At 38.7% G+C, this 21,418-nt stretch overlaps 1 protein-coding gene across 7 annotated transcripts in view; it reads left to right on the plus strand.

Moving 5' to 3' along the window:
* The window catches only part of GTF2I (general transcription factor IIi), a 110,834-nt gene that overhangs the window by 49,647 nt on the left and 39,769 nt on the right, over positions 1–21,418 (plus strand). The window contains exons 9-12 of one of the 7 annotated variants that reach the window (XM_045460128.1): positions 2,189–2,266; positions 11,645–11,701; positions 13,695–13,751; positions 15,705–15,767. In XM_045460128.1, coding sequence (XP_045316084.1) covers positions 2,189–2,266; positions 11,645–11,701; positions 13,695–13,751; positions 15,705–15,767 — 255 coding nt within the window. Of the gene's footprint in view, positions 1–2,188; positions 2,267–11,641; positions 11,702–13,694; positions 13,752–15,704; positions 15,768–21,418 lie in introns of all 7 variants that reach the window. The other 6 variants (XM_045460127.1, XM_045460129.1, XM_045460130.1 and 3 more) reach the window with 6 other exon arrangements.

A 21,418-nucleotide genomic window follows, 5' to 3' on the forward strand; every position in this document is an offset into this window, starting at 1 on the left:
ACGGTGAGATGGTGACCTGAACTGAAATCAAAAGAGTTGGAGGCTTAACCCACCGAGCCACCCAGGCACCCCTTACTTATTTCTTATATATTTCTTGAATGGAGACAATTTAATGTAGAGGTTAACTAATGATTAACTTTGTATTAGAAGGAGTAGCTAAGGAGCCCTGTAAGTAACGACTCGAGGAGCTGGCTGCCACCCTAAAGTCTTAATTTTGCCTTCTGAGGTGGGAGGCTGTGGGATGGTACTGCTGTCTGAGGTGACGTGTGAAAACCGGTCCTGCTAGGGTCGGAAGAATTTTCCAGGGGGTCTTGCTCTTGCTATGGGAAGTGTCAGATTGAAGGAGGGTGCCAGCGGTGAGTGACCCTGACTGGAACGAGACGCAGACGAGGAGCCGAAAGGAAGTCGCGGGTTGGTTTTCTCATCTCTGGCCTCACAGCCTCCTCCCTGTTGCGTTCCCTGGGGAGTTTTTGCAAGGAGCCCGACCGGTTTGCGGTCCAGGCTCCAGCAGAGTCGGGGAGGTGTCTGGAACTGGGACAGCAGCTCAGTGACCGCACTGGCTGCTGCCCCTGTGGCTGCTCATCCACACCCGCCCCTACATATTTGGGCTTCCTTGGAACAAAAGGACAACTGTTTCCGTCTCATAGCGTGTAGCTGCCCTTCCTACAGACTCCTCCACTTTTGCTCTCTCCCCAAAATGAGGAGTTCCAGTGTTCTAGCAGTTCCTGTCCCCCTCTGTGGGAGACTGATTAATGTCCTCTCCTGAGCTGTCTTACTTAGGTCTCACATTCACGCTCAACCTATTTGAATATTCTTTTTTTCTAAAGGCTAAGTGGCAAAGGAAACCTAACAAAACTTCTGTAAAATAACAATGCAGAGGAGAAGAGAGAACAGTTGGTATATCCAGATACATGTGTTTGCAGAAAGAAACACTCCTAACAAGGAAGAAAATACGTATAGTGTCCACATTTCAACAACTTGTCACAAAAATCCACACCTTCCCAATCCATGACCCATTATATTGTATATCTTTCTTTGCCTTCGGTCAGGACCTTAGCTGGTAAGGTTCTTGACCTTTCCCTGGTTGAGGCGACCCAGACCTTCATTCCTGAAGGGTCTAAATCCCCAGTGGATCTGCCTTTTTTGTTTGCTGTGATTTCCTCTTAACCTTTGCTGATGACCACTCGTGTGGTAAAGAGACAGCCTGCAGAATCTGAGCGGTTTCAGACATGTTCCCTGTCGCCGTCGTGGGAAGCAAATCAGTTTCCCATCGGTAATTGCCTGTTGCGTTAGGGGTAGGTGTCCTCTAGTACGTCGGGCTAGCTCTTTTTGAGCTGTTTTCTTCAGTTGAAAAAATCACATGCAAACTTCTCAAGTCACGTAGCACCGGCTCAGTATGAAGTTGATCAGAGGACTGTATGGTTGTGGTTGGCTTTCCTGCATGTGGAATTGGACCGTGCGTGCTCCTTCATGTCTAGCCACGAAGGCCCATGCCAGATGATCTGTCCTAATTGTAGGCAAGGCATTATGCGAAAGGTGTATTTTGTACCCTTGTTAATAAAGGGATTTATTAGGATAAAAAAGTCTATGTATCTTATTAAAATGGTTTAAAATTATGCCACCTTAACTGCAGAGTAGTGAGTTATTATAACTGATGACTAAGTGCTTTTCAGTGGTTGGTAAAAGATCTATCTATCTATTTATTTCCTTCCTTCCTTCCTTCCTTCCTCCCTTCCTCCCTTCCTCCCTTCCTCCCTTCCTCCCTTCCTCCCTCCCTCCCTCCCTCCCTCCCTTCCTTCCTTCCTTCCTTCTGTAAGCTCTATGCCCAGTGTGGGGCTTGAACTCAAGACCATGAGATCAGGAGTCGTATGCTTTCCTGAGCGAGCCAGCTGGGTGCCCCTGTAAAAAAAGCATTTTTAATGTTGAGTGAAAAGAGAGTGGGACTGATGTTCTCCAATTCCAAAGATAAGAATGTCAGAGGAAAAAAGTTAGCAGCAAGTAATCCCAGAAAATTAGTCATAATTACAACGTTGTGTAGGTTGGGTTTTAGGTGATTTTGTCCCTTAGCTACCTAGCGAACTTCTGTCCTTTCACTCGTTCCTTCACTGTTCTTTCACTTCTGTTCTGCACTATTTTAGGACAGAGCATTCCCTAAAGTGTAAGTAAATAATGTCATTTTCTTTTGTAGGTATTTCCCTGGAAATGGCAGCTGTGACAGTAAAGGAAGAATCAGAAGATCCTGATTACTATCAATATAACATTCAAGGTAATACTATTAATACAGGTTTTCTTTCCAAAAGTTATCAGCGGTTAAAACTCAAATTTATTGATTGTCTGAACTCCTTAAATACTTCTTGCTTGTCTGACTGGCATGCGTGCTTATGATTGATCACTACAATAAAATAGATTTCAAAAATGCGGCCGTGAGATAAGTAATCTACAGCAGAAATGTAAATAGCCATTGATATTCTTAAAAGGACAAGCAAAAGTTGGGGCACAATTTAGAATTCAGTTCCAATTTCTAGTAATATTTGGGAGACCCAAGAGGTCTTCTGAACCTTGGGTGGCTCTGTTTGTGCAACACAAAATACCCGTATAAGCATTATCCTTATCTTAAAAATCTGTAAAAGGTAAGACGTTAGTAAGTATTAGCTGTTATTGGTCACTTTGTTCCATATCTTTCGGCTTGCTTATTTAGGGAGGAATGGAAGGCTGTAGTTTCACAGTACGCAGCATGCTTTCACACATTATTGGATTTTAGTTTAGAAGAACGTTTTTGATATTTTATAGTCAGTTTTGTGTTTATGGCTGCATAAAATACATTAAAGTATTTAAAGTATAAAACTTGATTAGTTTTGTTGTCTTTACGTTCGGATAAAACTTTTCTCACTGCGCTCGAAATGAGATTTCTATAACCCTCACGTTTCCTTGTGTTCTATTACAATCACTGCCCTCCCCCACCAACCACTGATCTGTTTTTTGTCATTTTAGCTTAGTTTCTGTCATTTAGAACTTTGTATAAGTGGAATCCTTATCAAGTATGTACTGTTTTGTCGGGATGGGGTGTGCCTTTGATTCTACATAATTGTTTTGTAATTTACCCCCAGTGTTGCATGTATCAGTAGCTAATTCCGTTGCTTGGCTGCCCCACAGGTTTATCCCTTTGTCTGTTGATGGACATTTTGGTTGTTTCTACTTTTGGGGGCTATTAAAAACAAAGTTGCTGTGAACCTTTGTGTGCAAATTGTTGTGTGGAAATATTCCTTCATTTCTCCTGAGTAGATTTCTAGAAATGGAATAGCTGGGACACATGGTAGGTATTTAACTTCGTAAGAAACTGCGAAACCATTTTTGCACAGTGCTTGTACTCTTTTTACATTGCCACCAGCAGCGTCCAAGTAGTTCCTAGTTGTTTACGTCCTTGCCGACACCTGTCCGGTCAGTCTTCTCTTTTTAACCATTTCAGTGGTTGTCTCCTGAGACCTCATTTCAGTTGTAATTTGTATTCGCCTAATAGTTGTAGCTCATTTAACAAGATAAGCCCTCATCAGTTCTGGAGCATTGTAAAAGTTTAATGAAAAATTTATTCTGATTTGTAATCATGTGACTATCTGTAAACATACATTTAACCATTTCATAGTGAATATCATTATTTTTATTTGTCAGTTTTGAACACTTTATTGCTTTTGATATTAGTAATCACATGGCTAGAAGATTGAGATCATTCTATGGGTTTTTAATTAAACAGTTAAAATTTTGGAAAATATTTAGCCTTTATAAATGGAGTTCTTGGTACCTTACTAATACATGTGTATTAATTTAATAAGTTTAATTTAATAAAAACTATTTAATAAAATAGTCTTTTTATATGCAGATTATGTTTAATTTTTAAAATAAAAAGTCTGCCTTTGTCTTTGGTATTGCCTGTTGAGCAACGTGTTATTCTCCGCCACGAGTATGTTCCCTTTTGAGATTGTGAGTGTGAGTGATTTAAAGGTGATGCCTGAGAAGTAAGAGTTGGAAATCTGATGCTTTAGAGGGAAAGATTGTTTGAAATGATAGTATCTTCAGTACAGTTGAAGAAGGTAGGAGCTAGCAAGCTGAGAGATCTAGTCCACGCAATGTGGACGTTTTTCTGAGTAATTGAGTTTGTATATTCTGTGTAAAAGTATACTCTGAATAAAAGTCCTGTGTGATACGATTTACAAGTAGTTCAATTTGATGAAGTCCAGTTTATTGATCCCCACCCCCCTCATTGTATGGATTGTCCTTAAATATCATAGGTAAGAAATCTTTGACCCAAAGTCACCAATTTTCATCTATGCTTTATGAAAAATCGGTAGTTTTACCTTTAGGTCTTCATCAGTTTAGGTCTCATTTTTCTGTGGTCCACCTTTTCCAGCACCATTTGTTGAAAAAACTTTTCTCCACTGCATTTCCTTTACATCTCTGTATGTTCTGTTACGTTGGTCTCTGTGTATCCTTTTGCCAAAATCACATTGTGTTGGGTACTACAGCTTATAGTAAGTTATGAATTCGGATTGTGAGTGTCCTACAAAATTGTTCTCCTTTTTAAAAATTATTTTGCCTATTATAGCTCCTTTATCTTTTCATATAAATTTCAAAATCAGCTTGGTGATCAAAAAATTATAGGGATTTTAATAGTGATTATGCTGAATCTATACAGCTAATTGGGTTGAGTATCTTAATATCCAATCTTCTGATTCATGAGCATGGTTTATATTTCTTACCTATTTAGCTTTTACTAGATTTCTTTCATCAGTGCTTTGTTTTCAGCGTAGAGATCCTATTGTGCACAGTTTGTGAGATTGTATACCTAAGTATTTAATGGGTTTTGGTGTTACTGTAAATGCTACTGTTCTTTTGCATTTCAGGTTCCAACTATGGCCAATACATCGAACTATAATTGATTTTCACATACTGACCTTGTATCTTGTGATGTCGTTAAAAATGACTTACTGGTTCTAGCAACTTTTTGGTAAAATCTTTGGGACTTTCTAGGTCGACAGTGTTATTTCTTCCATTTCCTTTCCTTGTGTAATTGCACTGTCTGGGACCCTCTGGTAGCTGAATAGGAGTAGTGAGAGGAGACATCCCTACCCTGTTCACAATTTTAGAAGGAAATCTTTCAGTATGATAGCTGTGGGTTTTTGGTAGGTGCCCTTCATCCGTTTGAGGAAGTTCTCTTGTGTTCAGAGTTTGGGAAGAGTTTTTATGATTATTGGATGTTGAATTTGTAGAAGGTCTTCTCTGTGTCCCTTGATGATTATATAGGGTTTTCTTGTTTAGTCTGTTAAACTGGTGGTTGATATTAATTTTCACTTGTTAAAACCAGCCACAGATTACTGGGGTAATAAACCCTGCTTGGTTATAATGTATTCTTTTTTATGTATTATTGATTGTTATTAAGAGATACTAGAGGGGCGCCTGGGTGGCGCAGTCGGTTAAGCGTCCGACTTCAGCCAGGTCACGATCTCGTGGTCCGTGAGTTCGAGCCCCGCGTCGGGCTCTGGGCTGATGGCTCAGAGCCTGGAGCCTGTTTCCGATTCTGTGTCTCCCTCTCTCTCTGCCCCTCCCCCGTTCATGCTCTGTCTCTCTCTGTCCCAAAAATAAATAAACGTTAAAAATTTTTTTTTTTTTTTAAAAAGAGATACTAGATGATTTCTGGTAAATGTATTTATTTGGTTTTGGTAATATTGGCCTCAATAAAACAAATTGGGAAGTGATATATTGGAAGAGTTTTTTGGTAGAATTGGTATTGTTCTGTTCTTGTTTGGTCAAATTGCCGGTGAAGCTACCTAGACCTTTTGGTTTCCATAATGGAAAATTTTTAAGCTTGGTCTTTGTTTTTTGTTTTTTTAAACAAAGGGTTTTTTTCAATGTTTATTTTTGAGAGACAGAGCATGAGTGGGGGAGGGGCAGAGAGAGAGGGAGACACAGACTCCAAAGCAGGCTCCAGTCTCCGAGCTGTCAGCACAGAGCCTGATGTGGGGCTTGAACCCACGAACCATGAGATCATGACCTGAGGCAAAGTCGGACGCTTAACTGACTGAGCCACCCAGGCGCCCAAGTTCAGTCTATTTTTTAGTTTTTAAATGTATTTTAATAGTTATAGGATTGTTCAGGTTATGTATTTCCTCTTGATTGAGCTGTGGCAGTTTGTATCTCAGGGAATTTGTCTACTTTACCTTAAGTAGTGTTTTTTAAATTTTACTATTTGCAAAGTCTATAGTGATGTCCCTGTCGTTGCCAATTTTGTAATTTGTGTCTTTTTTTTCTTGGTTGCTCTAGCTCAAGGTTTCTCAAGATGTCAATATTTACATTTTGAGCAAACAGTGCATTGTGGTTGGTATCTTTCTTATGCTGTCTCTGTATTGTAGAATGTTTAGCAGACCTCCCTGGCCTTTTACCCACTAGATGCCAGAAGCATCTCCTTAGTTGTAACAATCAAAAATGTTATAGGGTATATTCACTCCCAGGGGAATGGGGACACGGTCACTACCAGTGGAGAACCATTGGTCCAGCTCTAGAGCTTTCTCAAATGTTTTCATTTTTCTCAAAGATCCAGCTTTTACCGAGGCATCTGGGTGGCTCAGTCGGTTGAGCTTCTGAATCTTGATTTCAGCTCAGGTCATGGTTCCAGGGTCATGAGATTAAGCCCATGTCGGGCTCGACACAGAGTGTGGAGCCTGCTTGAGATTCTTCTCTCTCTCTCTCCCTCTGCCACTCTCTTCTGCTTTTGTGCTTGCTCTCTCTCTTTAAAAAAAAAAAAAAAAAAAAAAAAATCCATTTTCCTCTCTGTTCTATGGTTTTCCCATAGTGTGTAGCTATTTTTTAAATTTTAATTTAAATATAGTAACAGTTAACATACAATATAGCGATTCAACACTTCATACAGCACCCAGTGCTCATCACTACAGGTGCCCTCCTTAATCCCCACCCACCTCCACCCCTGGCAACCATCAGTGTGTTCTCTATGGTTAAGCATCTTTCTTGCGGGCGCCCAGGTGGCTCACTTGGTTAATCATCCTACTCTTGATTTGGGCTCAGGTCACGATCTCACAGTTAGTGGGTCGAGCCCTGTGACGGGCTCTGTGCTGACATTGCAGAGCCTGCTTGGGATTCTCTCTCTGCCCCTCCCCTACTCACTCGTACTCTCTCCCAAAGTAAATAAATAAACATTTTTTTTAAAAGAAGAGTCTGTTCCTTGATTTATCACTTTTTTCCTGTGTTCATCTGTTTTGGTTATTTTTTTTTTTATTTTTTTAAATATTTTATTTATTTTTGAGACAGAGAAAGACAGAGCATGAGCAGGGGAGGGGCAGAGAGAGAGGGAAACACAGAATCCGAAGCAGGCTCCAGGCTCTGAGCTGTCAGCACAGAGCCCGACGCGGGGCTCGAACTCACGAACCGCAAGATCGTGACCTGAGCCGAAGTCGGACGCCCAACCGACTGAGCCACCCAGGCATCCCTTTCTGTTTTGGTTCTTAAGGTTTTGTTTGTTAAATTTCACATATGAGTGGAAACTTAAGGTTTTCATCTTTCTCTGTGGCTTATTTTGCTTAGCATTATACACTCCAGCTCCCACCATGTTGTCGCAAATGGCAAGAGTTCATTCCTTTTGATAGCTGGATAGTGCTCCATTGTAGCTATATTCCACGTATTCTTCTTCTTTTTCTTTTAAACGTTTATATATTTTTGAGAGAGAGAGAACGCAAACAGGGGAGGGGCAGAGAGAGGCAGAGGATTCGAAGCAGGCTGCACGCTGATAGCAGAGAGCCCAATGTGGAGTCCGAACTCAGGAACCACGAGATCATGACCTGAGCTCAAGTCGGATGCTTAACCGACTGAGCCACCAGGAGCCCTCCACATATTCTTTATCCATTCAGCAGTCGATGGGCATGTGGGCTGTTTCATAATTTGGCTGCCGTAAGTAATGCAGCAGCAAACATAGTGGTGCATGTATCCCTTTGAATTAGTGTTCTTATATTTTTTGGGGAGGTAGATCATAGTGGAAGAAGTGTGTAGGGTTTGGAAAAAATTTTTTTTAGTGTTTATTGATTTCTGAGAGAGTGTGAGCAGGGGAGGGGCAGAGAGGGAGACAGAGGATCCGAAGCGGGCTCTGTGCTGACAGCAGCAAGCCCGACATGGGGCTCGAACTCACAAACTGTGAGATGATGACTGGAGCCGAAGTCGGACGCTCAGCTGATTGAGCCACCCAGGTGCCCCAGAAGTGTGTAGTTTTAATGTCCACATACTTATAGACTTTCAGATACCTTTCTGTTACTGATTTTCAGTTCACTTCTGTTTAAACTTTGTTAAGGTGGGCTGAGAGTCGTCTAGGTCTGTTAGCCTTGTTGCTATTTCTGACTGCTCTTTCCGTCAGGGATACAGTTCTGAGATCTCCAGCTGCCTCCTGATCTGTTTCTCCTTTCATGCTTTCTGAGGGGGCTTTTGTAGGTGCCAGGATCATCACTAGAAGCTCCTTCCTTGGGGCTCCTTTCCAGGCAACCCCCTTCCAGTGGTAACCCTTCTTCTGACCTGTAGGAACTTGGATTAGTTTTGTCTGGTTCTGTATTTCACATAAATGGAATCCTTTTGCACATACTGTTGTTTTAGGGTTCTTACATAAAACCTAAAATTTGTGAGACGTGTTGTTGGGTATGCTTATAGATCACTTATTTGCATTGCTGCATTGTATTTCTAAAATGCTTTCTTTTTAAATAAAATATTGAAATGTACACACATAACATACATCTGCCAAGGTTTATAGAATCTTTACTATTTCGTCATTTTCCTCCCCACCCCCCAAAACACACCAGTATATAACATGTTAATACTCCCAAATTTCCATTTCTTTTTTTTTTTTTAATGTTTATTTATTTCGAGAGAGTAAGCAAGTGCGCGTGCAACAAGAAGGGGGAGGGGCAGAGAGAGGAGAGCGAGAATCCCCAGCAAGCTCCGTGCTGTCAGCACAGAGCCCAGCACGGGGCTTGATCTCAGGAACCGTTAGATCATGACCTGAGAGCCACCCAGGTGCCCTTCTGCTTTCTTTTCTATCCTTCTGAGTTAACCATTTTCTTGAAGTTGAAGGTTGTCCTTACGAATAAAGATTTTATGCCTTTACTGCATATACCTGTTCCCACAAAAGTGTCTGTGTGAGCATGCATTTTACACATAGTATTTTCTTAGTTTTTTAAGTTTGACACAGATGGTGTCGTACTGTATATATTGGTACGTACGTGTTCTTGTGTGTCCCTCATTCAGTGTGAGTTTTTGAGATTTACTTGTCACCTAGAGATTTAATAGTATTGTTGTGATAGTACATTGTGTAATTATGCTGTAGTTCATTCTTTCACATACGTGTTTTCTTCCATAATTTTTGGCTAGGACAAAAAAAAAAAAAAAATAGGCTAGGACATATCTCTGTGTACTTACCAGTCTTTCCCCAGGATAGTGGTGTTCAGGTGTGAGCAGTAGGAATGTTCGATTTCATGCTGGGTAGTCACAACCAGCGTTTTGAGTGTGAGGGTGAAGTAGGCTGCGTATTTTACAATGAAGAAAACCCAAATATGTGCTGTTAAAACATACAGAGCTAAAATGCAACCAACTTCATAGGTGATGTGAAGGTATAGTGATCTGTGAAGTCATACTGGGCAAATCGGAACCACCCAAAATCCAGCTTAGCAATATTGATTTGAGGCCGAAAAAGAAAAAAGTAACAGGTATACAAAGTTAGACTACATGATATGGATAGTTATAATTCACTGAGTTGATATAGTGGTCATTAATTCATAGATACCTTACATTATAGCTCAAAATTAAAATAAAAATAAAGAATTGACACAACTGTAATAAATTTTTAGATCTACATTCATGTGGGAGATTCCAACAAGTGGCCATTGATAACTGAGACATCATGTGCCAACGAATACTTATTATAATGATAAATAGAATATTTGCATTCTACAGTTTGGAAAGATAAGCCAAATTGATATGCACATATAGAATTCACCCAGCAGATACATTTACAAAGTGTGGATCTTTTACAAAAATGGATTTGTTCACAGATAATCTTGTGATTCACAGATCACAGATAATCTTAAATTCTCTGTACATAATATAATTAGTAAAATTAGAAATCCAGAGTAAACAGGTTATTTAAAAGATAGAAATCCTATACATTGAAAATCCTACAAAAATGTACTTTGTGTTAAAGAGGACCTTGCTTTTAAATTTTTTTTTTTTTCAACGTTTATTTATTTTTGGGACAGAGAGAGACAGAGCATGAACGGGGGAGGGGCAGAGAGAGAGGGAGACACAGAATCGGAAACAGGCTCCAGGCTCTGAGCCATCAGCCCAGAGCCTGACGCGGGGCTCGAACTCCCGGACCGCGAGATCGTGACCTGGCTGAAGTCGGACGCTTAACCGACTGCGCCACCCAGGCGCCCCAGGACCTTGCTTTTAAAATCTTGGAACAGAACAGAGCATTACTGAGAATACTACAAAACCAAACTTGTGAAAAAACAGCTAAAGCTATGCTTACAGGTCAAGCAGCAACCTTAGTTATGATTTAATTATTTTCTGTGTATTTTTTACCCAGGAACACTTGACTGGGAAGCAGTGAATCTGGCATTTGAATTCAAGTCTGTTTCATTCAGCCTCTTGCTCTTAGTTGAAATTCCAAATACAGTTTGTGCATTTTCTAGGAAATTGTTTCTTTGCTTAGTTTGGTGCTTTGTGAAGCTGCTCCTTCGTTAGCGACACCTTTCAAAAGTCTTAGGGTACTACCCAGTTCATACTCAGAGATAGCGAAGTGGTTTGTATTCATTTTAATACACGAACCCTATTTTAAGTAGCCATTAAAAACACAATGTTTTGTTCTCTGTTTTAGATTGATTACTCTCATCACTAACAAGCTTGTTCCTATGTGTAATATATCATCAAAATGTTTATAGCATTATGTGAATGTTTAGTTAACTCAGAATACTTCCTACATTTATAATTGGAAAGAACAGTGTGAAGTTGTTAGAATCCTAGGGGCCTGCAGGAAAGACGGAATTCTGAGTTAATAACTCAGCTTGTCATGTTTCTGTTTCAGTGGACATTCAAGCTTACTGGTATTTTAATTACGTGATTCTAGAGATTCTAAGGAAGATATAACAATTTGATTCTGCAGTTTTCTTCAGCATGACAAAAGATTAAGCAAATCCTTGTAAAGGAAGGAAGAAATACACCTTATAAGATAAACCTGCACTTAAAACCTGTATGAAGTATAAAAGTTGCAGTTTGCTGTTACAAACCAACCTTGTACTGTTTAGACAAACCCATGTCTGCCATTTGAGACCTGTCATTCCCATTCGATCCATATGTCTGGTCATTTTCAAAATTACTTTGGACTGTCTATATAACAAATTTATCTGAGCACACCTTTTCCATTCAGTAAGACCATAAGCCGATGCCATTCGTTTTGTCATTTTTTTTTTCATTTTGCCTTTTTTTTGTTGTTGTTCATGAAAAGGCTGTATTATTCCATCTCACTCACCCAAATTCGTTTGCTAAAGTGACCCAAAATACATTTTTGGGATTACTTTTGAAGTATTATCTTTGTATTCCAAAGCAGGCCCTTCCGAAACTGATGATGTTGATGACAAACTCCCCCTTTCGAAGTCTTTACAAGGTATAACCTCTTCACTTCTGTTTTCCCACATACTGTTCTCATGTTATGTTCTTTATATTGCACAGACTGTGTTTTAGTATTTTATCTGTATTGTTACTTTTCTAAATGGAAAAGGAAAAAAATGTATTGGCCTTTTTTTTAAACATAAATGAACTTCACAAGCAACAATTTTTCAAAACCAATTTTCCCTTTTGTGAATCTAGTAATGAATCTCGAAATGGGTACATGACACACTTTCATATTTAAGGTAAAGTACACATTTATACCTTATATCAGAATAGTCAGAAATAAGGTTTTTATTGTGTAGTTAGGAATGTAAATATCGATAAGGTCATGTTGATTCTTAGTTTTTAGAAAGATTGTGAAATGCCACTTTGTAAATGAATCCCAAAGTTTGCTACTTGAATACTTTTCTGGGAATTGTTGTATAGAGTGCCCTAACTTGATGATCATAGGCTATTTGTGACGGCTTTTACTTTTATCTATTCTTTGGGTGGGATTTCTTTCCTTTTTTTTTTTTTTTGGTTTTATGTCAATGTAATTGCTTATTTGAGATTTAAAAAAAAACCCAAAAAACAAAAGCAAAACCAGAAAGGACACGTAGAATCATTGTTGACCTGCCCTCTTGTAGTATAGGGTGGAACAACCACCTTAACTCCTTATCCTTTAACCACCCTGCATTTTTAAATGCTGCTCTAGGCTCCATTATCCTTTGACCTTACACCTTAGTTTTCTTTGACTTTACCGTCAGAGAACCCAGGGCTCCTTGCATTCAGATGTTAACAACGTTAAAGGGGTGGAAGTTGGGACTGTGTTGAGAAAGCATAGTTGAAAAGTTAATTAAAGAATAATTTGTGGCTCTAGATTTGTAGATTAGCCTAGCATTTTGAGCTCAGGTGAGTTTTTATACTATGGAGTAAGTGGAAAAGACTCCTAAGTAATTATGGCATCAGAAAGCTAGGCATTTAAAAACCCAAAGTATTTGACCTTAGTATGGCATTTGAAATTAAAAAATACTGGACACTGGCAGTTTTTGAAAGTGTAATCGATGCTCTCTAAAAATCAAGGTAAAATATACTTAAAACCTATGTTTTTAAGTATCAGCTCAGCTATCAGTGGATGACAAAATAGATTGGATTTTCCTTTCCCTGTGTGGTTTCTCCTTACTCCTAGGTAATATGTTTTATTAATACATGAAGGCAGTGATTTTCAGCCTTTTCCGTATTCGTAGCTCAGACATTTCAGGACAGAGGATGACTGTTCTGGGGAGCAGTTTGGGCAATTAATCCTAAGCGGCCCTCCAATGTTGTGGATTACTTCTTTCCTATTTATGAGTAAGACTTCTGCTCTGTAGGATGAGCCTGTTTACCTGTGACTGCCTAACCTGACACATTGCTTTATGTTCCAGTTTTTAGAAGCAGGCAGATTATATTACCTGAATTAAAATGCTTTTGAGACTAAAGGTAGTGTCTTAAATTTTAACTTCCGAGTTTCCTTTTAGTACAACTTTGATTAAATGATGGGGATTTAGTTTCCATAGCTTCCGACATTGTTAAAATGGAAAGCAGGAAACATTTTATAGCAAAACCTGAACTTGTTTGTCTAGACTAAGTAGAGGCTGTGAGCAAAGATTTGTGTTTTTGTGTGTGCGTCATTGACAGATGAGCATGGTACCTTGAACCATAATTGTTCTAGATCTCAAATTCCAACATCTACCAGTAATTATATTGTATAGTTACAGTAAATAATATTAAATCCCCAAAGTTACTTAGGTTTGCTTTATCTGTCTATGTTTTAAAATAATTTTTTGTGCCTTCAAATAGAAGTGTTACATGTTTTTCTGAATTAGATCACATTGTTGTAATTACGAAAGACTTAATCAGTCTGTATATGTTGTATGATAAGTCTTAAATTATTTGCACTGTTACCTAGTTTCTCTTCTTCCAATGTAAGTTTTTGCTGGTTTAGTATATGTGGTTTATTTTCTCTTTAGGAAGCCATCATTCTTCCGAGGGCAATGAAGGAACAGAAATGGAAGTACCAGCCGAAGGTTAGAAATGAAGGGATTTTTAATTTTCTATATTTGCATTGCTTGCTCTCTATTATAGAGAATATTACCCTTCAGGCACCTTATTGGGAACCAAAAAGATGATTGTTTTGGTATGCCTTCTTAGCCAACAGGTTTACTGTTTTAGTCCTAAGATGTAATATACATCTTTTACTTTATTGAATAATAAAGCGTATGGGGATGAAAACATGAGCGGTAAGTAAAACTCTTCATGCTGCAAAATGCTGTCCTTTTTCCTGGTCGTCTTGTGCCATATTAAGAATCTCTTAGGAAAGAGTGACTTCAATGTTTTAGACTTAAAAATATGACTGGCTTCTGTCGATATTTCATTCTTAAACATATTATTTAATGGTACCGTTTTTTTAAGTAGGGTAGTATTTCCACATAGGATTAATAGAGGAGGGATTTTCTCTCTGCTTATTTTTATACCCACAATTACCCTGGGGAACTCCTTTGTCTGTTTACCAGCCAGTCCTCCTGTGATCCTAGCATTAAGTGAAAATTTAACTGTGGTACAGCTTTTTAAATTCTTGCAACCTTGAGTTGAAACTGTTATCATGCAGAATGACTTCCTATTTCTAAGCAGTTTATATGGCTCCAAAAGAATTCTTAGAGCTTTCTCCCAAGGAAAATGACAGGTGTGAGGTACCTGAATTTTGTTTTAGTATTATTATTTCTCTCATAAACTGGTCATGTTATGTCTTCCCCCCCCCCCCCCCCCGGAATAAAAAGGGAGGCTATTCTGTAAATTTTTATTCCTTATATTTGCTTTTTTATTTAACTTTTTTAAATCATTCATGAATTTCCACCTGAGTAGAGGGAGATCTCAAGATCCCTGGAATATTGACTAAGCTTTCCAAATTCAATTTTAGCATTAGGGTTTCTAACTGAGAAACATTTCTTGCAGAGATACCGAGATGCTCATTTTCAACAATATTTTACATTTCTTTTTGAGATCTTTTTATAGAAAATTATGTGGATGAATTTTTGTCTGTTTTACCGGGTGGAGGTAACTAGATGTTTCCTTTGTAACAAAATCTCTGTTTTAGATGTGCGGTATATTTGCAACAGTGAAATACCTGTGTACAGGACACAGATGGTACACGGCTTCTTCAGGCAGTCTGCATTGCTTCATCGTCCACAATTTGGTCATTAGATATTAGGCTTTGAAATACTTGATGTTTGAGGTTTTTATTGTCACATTGCACTATGAACAGAGTTGAGTCATACCTGGGTTCTGGTCTTTATTCCTTTACTAACAAGTAAACATAATCTTTGGCAAATCAATTAATCTCTCAACCTTTGCAAAATGAAGAGAGAGTTGATGGTGATGCTCTCTAGCTGAGCTTGCTAGCACTAACATTCTGATGTACATTTGTTTTGTGTAGTAACAACTATAAATAAAGTATGTAAGTTTTAAAAGGATGTTGCATATATAAAGGTAGGGGATAGAGCCCTGCATGCATTTGTCCTAGTCATTGGCTTGGTAGGAGGGTCCCCAAAGCAAAAGATTGATTGTGGTTTTATTTAACAATATAAACCCCTCCTAGGACTTCTGAAACAAGAGGGGAAATAGCAAACAGAAGAGAAAAAAAGCCTTTGGTTTTATCCCAGCATCTTCTAGTTCCAGCAGGAAAGCAATAGGGATGCCATTATAATCTCCTTCCTCTAAAATCTGAGTGTTTTGAGTCCATTGATGCAGGTAACTTGGTATTATCAAATAGTGTTCCAGAGTTTTCCTATTTTCTGTTTTCTCTCCTCCCTGTTTACGATGAAAAGGGTCAGATATTTTAACCTAACAAATACGAGATGAATTCAAATGCCAGTAAAATTTCATATAGTAGGCTGCTTTTTGAGTAACAAATGAGTAAAATGTTGGAACATATAGAAAGTGCTTTATAACGAATGTCATTTTAGAATTTTATTTTTTTCAAGATTCTACTCAGCATGTCCCTTCAGAAACAAGTGAGGACCCTGAAGTTGAGGTGACTATTGAAGGTTAGTTGTCTCAAAGCCTTGATTCCAAAAGTTCACTTCTGGTCATAAACCTATTTGTCACATTCACATGGCTAAGTGTGCATCTCATTCATTCTTCAAGGTAGCTTGTGAAGAGAAGTGCAGCATCTCTGTGTATGTGTGAGCAAAGCAGCCCGCTTCCCCGCAGCGCGGCCGGGCCTTTGAGAGTGGTAGACAACACAGGAGGCCGCAGGCGCGAGCGGTGGCCCGCACGTGGACCAAGCTATGCTTTTCTACCCCCAGGACCCGAAAATAGACAAACGAGAACCATGACCAGACCTGATGGTGCTCGCGAACAGATTTTATGACCTTGGTTGAGTCGTGATAGAAGAGAGCAAGCTAGTAACCCAGTGAGGTGGAAGGGAAGGTGTGGACACTTAGTTACTCCTTCACGTTTGCCCCTAGAATACTGTCGAAGGCTAACACACAATCTGTCTTTAAAAACTCTTTTTGAAGCCATACCGATAAATACATTCTCAGGTAATACCTGTAACTAACGGGGCTTCAAACCTGGTTTTTCTGCCAAGGTAATGCATGAATGAAGATGAGCCAGAATGATTTATAAATTCAGCTAATAGAATTAACAGTCTCACTTTTCATATTTCATAATTACCAAACGCACAGTGATATTTTTCCTTCTCAGTTAATGTCTCATACCATTCCTCTAAGAGGCCCCCCCCCCCCCAGAGTAGCTCTTCCCTAAGGTAAAATATGGAAACACTACAATAAATTGCACTATGTCAAGTTTTCTTTACCCCCTGCCTTGTTTTAAAGTCCCCAAACTCAGGGGTAGATGTCAGTTTATTGTATATACATGTAAAAGTAATTTTGTGTATAAGTACACATGTATGTGTATATTTAGTTTCACAAAAATATATGTGTTTGCAGCATGCAGCATTATAATGAATATTTGAAATACACCTACATCATATTTCCAAAGAATCCCTCCTCCCCTGCCCCATCTTGGTGTTCCAGTTTTGGGGAGTTTTTTTTTTTAAACTGCTGCCTAACCTTTCTTAGTTTGATTTCTTTCTTTCTCTCTCTCTCTCTCTCTCTCTCTCTCTCTCTCTGTCTCTTTCTCTGTCTCTCTCTCTTAATAACCTGTCTCCTGTTGTCATTTGGTTATTTATCGTGTCTGGCTATTTCCTACTACTCAAAATGTCTGTCTTCATTGCTTCTAAGATATAAATTGATGATTCTCATGAGTATTTATTTCATACTTCATTTGTTAATCTCAATTTCATATACATATTTCTTTTATTAATATAATTTTACTAACCTAAAAGCAATTTTGAATTGTTTGTAGTCAGCATTAAATAATTGAATTTAATTGCTTTTTAGTTAGAAGTCTCATTAATTTTCAGAGAAGAACATCTTACGAACATATAAATATTCTACACACTCAGACCTTTGTCCTTTCTGTAGAGAATAAGAGAAATAGATGATTATTAAAATTATTAGAATAAAACTTTTAAATAGGACCAGTAACCCATTAGATTTATGAATCCTTAAAGCAGATACAGACTATATTAAAATTGTTTGGAAAATAAATGCTTGCTTTTATAGCAAGAGACCTTTAAAGACAATCATGGAGTAAACGGCTTGTGAGCCTAATGCATGTCAGTCTCTTCAATCCTAACTCTTTGGAGGGAGAGAGAAATCTTGGTTCTTTGAAACTAAGACCTACGCCAGAAGTTTGATTTGCCATCCAGATTTATTAACGAGTAGTAGCGTTTCTTTACTTTGTTCGGAAGACCGGTGAAATGCCAGAAGACCGTGCAGAGTAATTGCTTTTCAGGCTGTCCTTTTCCATGGCATATACATTCAGGCACATGATATGGATCAGCCTTAATTAAATTGATAATTAACTTTTCATCCATACATTAAGGAAGGTAAACTCTAAGTGTGATATTAACAAGGAAGGTCAAATGAAAACTTACATACACATCTGTTTGATAAGCATATTGTATATTTTTTCTGGAAAGATGACTGCGAACCAGTGGATACTAGTTAAATATCGTTAGAAGATAAAATATACTGTGTAGAAAAGTGCACGGGCATGGAAATAGTGCGGTTGGTTTTTTGTTTGGTTTGCTTTGAAGTAAGTGACCTGAAAAAAAGACCCCTACTGTAGTAAGTTTCGAGGTTGGAAAATCCCTGCCTTTCATGAACAAAGCAAGTTGGAAAGGAAGAGTGTATCTAGAGACTGGTGTTAGTTTTGTTTTGGAAAATTCTGTGCTTTAGAGCAAATAAATGAAGGTAATCCTACTTGCCTGGGGATAACTTTGATTTTCTCCCATTGTGTCTTTTTGCGCTTCCCAAATAGTTTCTAGAAAAGAAAAAAAAAAAAAAAAAAAGAACTTGCCATCAAGTAAGTTTGTTAGATTTTCCATCAGACTTTATCGTTGATCTCTGTTTTTGAAATTATGTAGGGATAACGAAGAGGCCCATTCGGCATTACCGCAGATGCTGACCTAGGATCACAGCCCTGCCCATCGCTGGCGGTGTGCTCCTACTCGTGCACCCCTGTTTGTCCCAGAAGTCCGTGTACGCATCCCGGCTTGTATGGCTTCGGTCTGGGAAACAGCCTTCCGAATAATGTGACCAAGCCTGCCTTCATTTAGCCAACATCATGCCCACATTTTGGGGGGACCAGACTGCTGACAGGTCTTTGCTAAGTGTAGAGAAAATCGTATTTCAGAATTGTTGGGTTTAGCATGTTAATAAAGGAAAGTTCTTTTGCCTCAAAAGAGAGGTTTCCTTATCATACACTCATCTCAGGGCATCGGTCGCCAAACCTGAGCCATTCACACATGTGCGTTCTGCTGTGGCCTCACCTCCTGTTCGTGTCTTACCCTCGTTTTTTCTTTAAGGTGATTGTAAAGAGATTCACTTAGAAAGTAATCCTTCATCTTCAGTAAAACTGTGTTTGAAATACTCAATTTTATTTCTCATGTACATGGAAACGTACACATAAATATTTCAACCCGGGAATGTAGTCCCACACGGACTGTAATTGGAGAACAGTTTTAGAGCTTCAGCAGCCGGATTACTCGTCGTCCTCTGTTGGTATCCTTTTCTGTGATATTCATGTGTAGGACCTTCGTAAATTTTGGGCTACCGCTTGTAATTAGGACTCCACTGCTCAAGTACTCATTTCGTCCTTCTGTGGCTACCAGGCAGCTTGTGTGTGCCCCAGCTGCATAGGTGCCAAGGACTGAGGAGTGAACGAGATAGGCAGGTCCACCTGGAGGGTTCTGGGCAAGACGTTCTGTCCTTCACTTTGAAGACACAACCTGCTTTGTGCTGCTTTGTGAGAGCAGGCCAGAGCAGAAGCCGGAAAACCGGCTTAGCAGGCTGTTGTAGGTAGCCACCCAGGGCTGGCTGGCTGTCTGGGAACAGGAAGGTGGCAGTGGAGGTAAAAGTGGGTGAATTCCGGGCGTGTCCTGAAAGTGGAGCCCGTAGGCTTTGCTGTTCGTCAGTGTTTACTTGCTGTGCTGAGCGTGCAAACGTTCCTGGCACGTTCATAGCGTCTGGATGATTGAGGAGGTTAGTATTTGAAATGTTTGTGTTTTCACTTTTGTAACTGCTAAAGAGTCACTTAATGAAATTGCAGTTATTTATGTAGAGATTAGAATTTTAGAGGAGTTGGGACCTGGGTCCATGGGTGAAAACTGGTATCCATTAATTTGAAACGGGTAACGTAATTCTTAACGGCTCTGCCTAATTTCGAAGGGGATACAGTGCCTAGTTTATTTCAATTCTTAAAACATAGCTATCACTTTGTATGATGAAAACATTAGCATTTGAGTATGCTGCACATAAGAGTATCAGAAAATTTGTTTCATGGTCTATTAATGCATTCAGCCTTAAGAATGCCATAATACATTTGATCTCAGAAGTCTGTATTATCCCTAGGTGTGTTTGTAAATATGTTGCAAAAAAGAGACCGGGGGTTTCTAAATATAAGTATTGAGTCCCGGGACCCTCGCTGCCTTTTTTCAAGATGTGGTGGGTGCTTGTGTTAGTACTGGCAACATGGCGCCTAAATACTCGCGCACAGCAACCTTTTCGCATTAAAATATTTTGAAATTTATCTTACAAGCTTTTAGTATCGATGAAGTAAACCTTTTCAGTTTGGGCTTGAATTTGAAGCTCCCTGAACTTATGTGTCTTTTAACACAAAAGTGGTTGCTCCCACATTATAATGTGGGAAATACCACGATAATTAGGACGCCAGCGTTCTCTCTGCGGGGCCTGGTTAGAAGATAGAGGCAAACATTTAGAGCTCTATTTGGTATTTTTCCTGCAGAGAAGTAGGTAATTTTGATCCTTTGTGGAAAGGATTTCGAGGTCAAGAATAACATTTTCTCATGCTCTTCGCAAAAGAAATTACAGGTTTTTTTGTAGCAAAGAGCGGAGAAGACCACAGGAGATACGGGCAAGTTCGTAGCTGATCTTTTGATTTTGTTCCACGTGTCACATAATACAAAACACCCCAAAAGTGATTATGAAATGGGATAGTCTTTTACTAGAATGTGTGGTAATATATTTTATTATCACAAATAGTTAAATCCATCTCTCTGCATTTGTTCACATGTATAGGTTGAACATCATTATTTCTGGCTGGAGAGAAAGAAATGAGATACCACTTTTTAATATGTTCCAATCTGTTCCCTCATTCGTCTGGTTCGAAAATATTCCCCTAGATTTGTCTTTGTTCTTTTTTTTTTTTTTTTTTTTTTTTTTTTTTTTGTCTTGATGGTTAATGAGGTTGCGTTTATAAAATATGTTTATCCTATGAAATCTTTTATGGTCTAAAATAAACTGATTCAAGGGGTTTTGACAACACTCTTGTGCCCTTTCCCCTTGGCCTCCGTTTCAAAGAGTTTGTAGTAGAGACCAATATAATAGATTGCTGGGATCTTTCATTACCACCCTCCAGCTCTCAGGTTTTTTTGGTTTTTGGTTTTTTTGGTTTTTTGGTTTTTTGTTTTTTTATTCTCTTTCAGTTTTCATTTTATGTAATTCGGTTAACAGTCAGCTCAAATGATGACTGTAGAAATAGTTAGGTTACATTAGCCTACAGGGACAGTCCTTTTGTTTTTAATGTCATTGCTTAATGTTTTTAAAGAAATGTTAACATGACGCATTTAAAATTCTTTGACACTTGGGTGCCTGGCTGGCTTAGTTCTTAGAGCTTGCCACCCTTGATCTGAGGGGTCATGAGTTTGAGCCCCATGAGGGGCATAGAGATTACTTAAAAATTAAGATAAAATGGTTTGACACTATTCATAGGTGAAACGAATGTCTTTTGTTTTACCTTATACCAACTAGCATCAAAATATACTTAGGTTTCTAAAACTGGGAGTTGAAAAAGATGGGGTGGTTTTTTTCAGTATGTTTTCCCAAATGTGTCTTTTTAGGTTGAATTTAATTACTTGATAGTCTTTTATAGCCTCTTGACCATTTTTATAGCCATTTGACCACTAATCTTTGTAGTAATTAAATAAGCCCAGATGACACGGGCTAGTTTTATTTTACTAGTAGTTTGTAACTTTGAAATCTTTTACGGTAGGTTTCCTTTTGTTCTGGATTTGAACAAGGGTTTCTACAGTGGCAGTTAGCACCTG

This window comes from Leopardus geoffroyi, chromosome E3 (genome assembly GCF_018350155.1).
Source record: "Leopardus geoffroyi isolate Oge1 chromosome E3, O.geoffroyi_Oge1_pat1.0, whole genome shotgun sequence".
NCBI classification, from domain to species: domain Eukaryota; kingdom Metazoa; phylum Chordata; class Mammalia; order Carnivora; family Felidae; genus Leopardus; species Leopardus geoffroyi.